The sequence below is a fragment of the Sparus aurata genome, chromosome 17, assembly GCF_900880675.1.
Source record: "Sparus aurata chromosome 17, fSpaAur1.1, whole genome shotgun sequence".
Taxonomy (NCBI): Eukaryota; Metazoa; Chordata; class Actinopteri; order Spariformes; family Sparidae; genus Sparus; species Sparus aurata.
The window spans coordinates 2,077,284-2,083,692 of record NC_044203.1 but is presented as its reverse complement, the minus strand read 5'-3'; the positions used below and the strand labels follow the sequence as shown (position 1 = coordinate 2,083,692).

The window sequence follows — 6,409 nt, the reverse complement described above, 5'->3', positions numbered from 1 at the left end:
CCTAGTGGCGGATCGGTAAACCTTTTGTCAGCTGTCCTCAGGAGGGCACTGACAATAAATGTACTAAGTTTTGTGTTAATCCGATGAACCGTTGTGGAGATATAAAATACTTCAATTTAAAGAGCGCCACCTTGTGGTTTTAACTTTTTGTCAGGAGGGTCCACAGATGCTGTGTGCCAAGTTTCATGCAAATCGGTGAAATTGCCTGGGAGGAGTTCGGAAAAAGTAAGTTTTCAACATTTTGAGAATTTGCGAAAAAAAAAGGTAGGCGCAGATGGGCATGGCCTATACCATGCAACTCAGCACAATTCACTGAACGTGTGGATATAAGGTTTTTGAATGTGTGACAAAGTATATGGGAATTATTAGCCAAAACGCACTTTCCTTAATAACAGCGCCACCTAGAGGTGGAAATTCAGAACGACAATAGATTATAAAATTTTTCGCCATGTGTGACTCATATTCCAAGTTTGGTGAGTTTTGGGGTATGTTCAGGCAGTGAAAAATGCGATCATTTGGGTCGAGACCTGCTCGGGCCCTAAAAATAAAGAATCATTTGAAAAACAATAGGGTACTTGCAGGTTCCCTGCTCGGGCCCTAAAAAAATAAAGAATCATTTGAAAAACAATAGGGTCCTTGCAGGTTCCCTGCACGGGCCCTAAAAAAATAAAGAATCATTTGAAAAACAATAGGGTCCTTGCAGGTTCCCTGCTCGGGCCCTAATAATAATCATTAGAAAAACAATAGGGACCTTGCAGGTTCCCTGCTCGGGCCCTAAAAATAAAGAATCATTTGAAAAACAATAGGGTACTTGCAGGTTCCCTGCTCGGGCCCTAATAATTTACGTATAAATGAAGAAAATACACACATGTCTACTATAAATTGAAACAAAATGACAAATCAGTTTATCAAATCCCTGTGTTCAGACATTTGATACAATGGCATATTGAATTTCCCCTTAAGGTTTCTCAAGATCGTAAATCCAGGTGCGGGTCCAGATAATTTTCTGGTGGGGGGCACAGGGGATAACAACAATTAATCTGGGGGGGCCGCCCAAAAGTAACAACAATGAAAGCTGCCACTGATCGCCCACTTCAATATAATATACGATCACTTCAATTTATATTGTACAGTTACACACTGTTTTCATCATGCTTTTCTTGGCCACATTAGCTCTGCTGGGTTTACTCTTATCAAGTGGTAACACACAGAGCACTAGCATGTTTGCTGTACAAAGTTATCAAGAAGTTGGTGCTCCTAGCTCTGTACAGTGAACGTAGCACATAGCAGTTTTAAGCACCACTTAAATTCTTACAATGTAGCAACAATAATAAAATACATAAAACAAAATAAAAATGTAAAATATACTTAAAAAATGACTCAGCAAAGTAAACTCAGTAAACACTACATACATGATTAAATTGTATTTTTAATAAAGTCTACATTATTTTTTAATAATAAATAGCATGAATTGCAAATATTCAAATACACAATTTTTAGTGCATAGTGCCAGTTTAGTACTGTGATTAAAAGGAGGTATTTAAATTGCTTCATTCACTGAATAACTGTAAAATCGTGCAGAACACCACATTACACATTTTAAAGCATTTCCCTAATACCTGGAAATACCCTGGAAATGTTGGCCTGTGTTAGCTGCCTGGGTGCTAATTTTCTTCTTTGTGAAGTAATTGGAGATATCTCCCTGCCTCCGTTTCATTGTAGTCTACATTCAAAACGTGTCCACAAATACAATGAAAAGCAGCATGTTATTTGTACTGTTCCAACATCACAGTGGCAACACTGATATGATATTCTGTTATTGACTGTTAATTAAAGGGGACATATTATGCAAAACTCACTTTTTCGTTGCTTTAGTATGTATATTTGCATATCCGGAGTGCCTCCCGACATCTTAAGAGTGATTTTCGACCACTAAGTTAACAGGCGGAGTCAGGAAATCTGCCTCTAAGTGAGCCATTTGGAATACTCCCACCCTCACAATGGATATCTCCTCCCATGTTACGCCGGCTACCTGAATGAGGATCTGCCATTTTTTCACTTCACTTGTACGCAACAGCCTGACCGCCACCATGTACAACCCGAAAGCCAAGCACTCCTGCTCTGTCATCAGATGCACGGATACTCGTGTTTCCCTTCATCACCTCCCTACCAAAGAGGATATCAGAACGAAGTGGTTAAATTTTATTTTTCAGGGAAACATCTCAGCTTCAGAGAGCAAAAGCGTTTTTGTCTGTGCCAATCACTTCACGCCGGACTGTTTCAGCAACCAGGGTCAGTATAAGGCTGGACTGGCAATGAGATTGTTCCTAACAGATGGATCCACACCCACTGTCTGTGGCAACGCCACAGATGAAGGAACTGTAAGTATTTTAAAAAACAGTAGCCTATAGTTTGTGTTACTTTGGCTGTTTAGCACATGAGCTAACGCTAACCTTCGATGTAAATACACGGCTGAACTAATGTTACAACGTTGGGCTTACTGGCCGTAGGATTCACAGTAATGTTAATGTTGCTAAACATTAATTTGTCATGTCAGTACTCTTTTAAAACATGGCACTGAATTTCTGTCTACATAGCTTTGTTTCATGTGACATGAGAAAACGGACACATAACATATTACTTCCTTATGTGTTTAGCCAGGCACATATGTACAGCAGCCTGTGGTGCATCATGTTGCCTGCCAGACAGACCAACCAGTGACATGCACAGTTGGCACGCAGCTTTCCATGAGAACTCTCCAGCCTCACTTCAGAAGCACAGGTTTGTTGAACAAAAGCATAAGATGTAATGTTAGTCACTATGTTACTCTAATATGTAATTTTTGTTTTACTCTGTTATGAATATGGATTGACTAATGAAAATTCTGTTTTCATCTATCAAAGGCACACAGAAATCAGTGTCCTGCGGTTTGCATCCAAGAATGTTTAGGGCCCTATGATTTCCGCGATCACGGAATCGCGGATGCAATCGCAGAATTGGCCGGTTAAAACGGAATCTACTTTTTAACGCAGAATATCGCGGAATTTGACATAATTTCACTGAAATGTTGTTCTCGTGTGGAAGAGGAACGTTTGTCTGGGGAAAACTGCACGGGGGGAACCAAATCTGGGTGGCACAAGGTAAGCATGGCGAAGCGGCTGTCCACGGCTCCGTCTTCGTCGGCGAAAAAGCTGAGAAACTTGACATTTACCCCTCACTACAGAGCCGAGCAGTCCCCGAACGACTTGTATGTGTCAGGTGAACTGTTGTTTTGCAAAGAAGCAGACCTGAGAAATCATAATTAAAGGTGTAACGTTAATGCGTGAGAGTTAGCCACCTGTCCGATTAATATTATCGGCATATAATACCAGAGTGACTGTTAACTGCTGCGAACAGTAGCTGATGTTAGCTAGCTAGCCCCGTTAGCCAGAGCCCTCTTAGCTGACTCTGCCTGGGCTGGGAGGCTTTTCTGGATCTGCCTGAGAGCTGACCATGTTTTTATTCAATGAAACCCATAAAAACACAAAATATACTACTGTATGAAGATTCAAATGTTTTTGATGCACTTTACTGTACTGTACGGTGCAGTATTGAGGAAATATGTTTGTCACCTCAATTAATTTAAGGTAATTTCTATTTAATTTGTGTACATTTTTGTCATTAACATTAAAAACACACTGTTTTTAGTAGTATAATAAGAGTAAATCGGGATTCACAAATTTAAAACGGAAAAAACGGAATTCACAAAAATTGAAACGGAAAAAAACGGAATTAGGGAAAAAATTAAACGGAATTTGGGAAAAAATAAAACGGATTTTATAGGGCCCTAAATGTTGTCTTCCCCACCTTGGAATGTTATGCAGGTGAATAAAACATCACTATCTGTTTAGTTCATTATAGTTTAGTGTGCTTGCCATGATTTAGTACTATGATGAAGTACTATTTTTCCATCCAAGAACATTTTTCCATCCTACCTGGCTCCTAAGTTTAACAATCTTACAAACCCCACAAATTACAATAAACACGGACACACAGGCATAACACAAAAGGTTGAAAATAAACACAAACAAATAAAATCTGAATTCTTTTTAGATGGTTTTCAAAATAAATAATAAATAAGGAGAATGTATAAATTAGGAGAAATAAGAAGAGACACTTTACAACACTGCAGCACAAGGCTTTTTGGTTCTAGCGCAGTTTTCTTGTAAATATGATTTTTTTTTGTTTATTGCACTGCAGACTACATTGATGCACTGTTGGACCTGATCTTCGAGAAGGACCCTGCCCCATATGTGAACGAGGTGCTGAATCTTACAATCCCTGAAGACCTCTTGGCTCTGTATGAAAGACCCGATAACCTGGAGATTATAGCCAGTTACGTGTCAAGGTTCAACCAAGGACAGGTCTGAACCCAACATACTGTCCTTCTGCGTCAGGGAACTCTGCCCGAATCCTCAGCACCATGCAGACGGGCAGCACAACTCTCACTCTCTGCCCCAGAAAGCCGCAACTTACAAAGCCTCTGTAGGCTATATTGGCTGGACACAATTCAATGTGAAGTCAGCACTGAATGTTCACATCCTTGGCAACTGGCAAGTTCAACTGTTCCACTTCAGATATTTATTTTGTATGTCTACAAATGTTTCTTGCCATAAAACATCTTTACTAACTGTTCTGTGTGTTTTCATTGTTTGATATGTAGTTTTCATGCTACCAAAAAATAGTGAAGATAAACTATAAGCAATGTAAGATAGAGGAATCAGTTATGTACTTTTCATCATAACACTTTTGCAATAAATTAATAGTATTTATGGGACTAAAAGCTTACTGCACTATTCCCCTCAGACGTAAAGGTCCATAGTCTGTCCTGATAAATGTTCAGTGCATTCTGCAGTGAAAACACATTCAGACAGACAGGTTACAGGCCAGGAGGGTCCACCATGCATGATGGTGGCTCAGGAAGCTGCTGTAGTCTTCATCTAACCTAGAAATTATGAAAGGTAAGTGAGTGACAATGGATTACAGAGAAGATAGACTGCAAAATGACAACCATGTTTTCCCAGTGTTCACACTTGTGGTATTTCCATCCAGCAGATATTCTCAGGTTCTCTAGGCATTTGTTCGCAATTGCCACAGGAACACCTGTTTTTACGCAGAATGTGTATTATTCATTGGAAATTACATAACTAATCAATCACGTCGCGTTGTTTCTTTTCTAATATTTATTCAAAGTTTATAAACTGTTGGAACCGGTTCAAAAACAATTCTGCTGATAGAGAGGTGATGGGAGGCAACTGTGGCTTATTGAAAACTACAGTTGAAAATTACTGATTTGTCAAGTTAAGTCAAATTTATTTATATAGCACATTTCATACGGCAAGCGTAAACTCAATGTGCTTCAAGAAATTAAAACAAAGATACATTGTAGAACATAAAATAGCATATAGCAGGGTTCGTACGGGTGCTTGAAATCCTTGAAAGTGCTTGAATTTCAATGTTGCGTTTTCAAGGTCTGAAAAGTGCTTGGATTTTAGTTTAAGTGCTTGAAAGTGCTTGACATTAAAACTCTGTGTCTTTCACAAAATTGGGATCAGACTGGATAATTAATTTCGGAAGTTTTTGCTATTATGAAACATAATTTTAGATGTTTACAGCATAATACAATGTACATAATTGTGATAAAAAGTGAAGAAAAAAATCACAAGTATATATATTCCTGTAGATACGTATTTTACCCCAGCAATAAGGTGCTGGAAAATCTTGAAAATGACCCTTAAAAGTGCTTGAAAAGTGCTTGAATTTGACCTTGAAAAATGTGTACGAACCCTGATATAGGATAAAAGACAATAAAACATTAAAAAAACATTTAGGACATTATAAAATCACACAAGAATTATTATTATCATCATTTAAAAAGGGAGATAATAATAATAATGATAATAAAAATTCTTAAAGCAAACAAGACAGAAATAAAACACACTCTTTAAAACTAAAAGCTTGTGAAAAGAGATATGTTTTTAGTTTACTTTTAAAAGCAGACACTGTTGTAGCAGACCGTAATTCATGTGGAAGAGAATTCCAGAGAGTAGGACCATAGTGGCTGAAAGCACCATGAGCTGATTTGGAGTTGATTCTGGGTATAGTGAGGAGCTCTTTATCTGATGATCTAAGGGATCTCCCTGGTGGGTATTTGGTGAGCATGTCAGCAACGTAAGAGTGAGCCAAGCCATTACAACATTTAAAAACAATAATAAGTATTTTAAAATCAATTCTTTGTTTTACTAGGAGCCACTGAAGAGATGATACAATAGGAGTGATGTGCTCAAACGTTTTGGTTTTCGTTAGTACTTTAGTAGTACTTTTTCAGTCCAGCAAAAAGAGCACTGCAGTAGTCCAGTCTACTGGAAAT

At 38.3% G+C, this 6,409-nt stretch overlaps 1 protein-coding gene across 1 annotated transcript; it reads left to right on the top strand.

The window, feature by feature from the left end:
- The first annotated feature begins 2,019 nt into the window (after nucleotides 1-2,019).
- LOC115567705 (uncharacterized) lies at nucleotides 2,020-4,670 on the top strand. The gene is made up of 3 exons (XM_030394539.1): nucleotides 2,020-2,381; nucleotides 2,658-2,781; nucleotides 4,240-4,670. The coding sequence occupies exons 1-3, from the start codon at nucleotides 2,037-2,039 to the stop codon at nucleotides 4,407-4,409; spliced, it is 639 nt and encodes a 212-aa protein (XP_030250399.1). The 5' UTR covers nucleotides 2,020-2,036; the 3' UTR covers nucleotides 4,410-4,670.
- The last annotated feature ends 1,739 nt before the right edge of the window (nucleotides 4,671-6,409 follow it).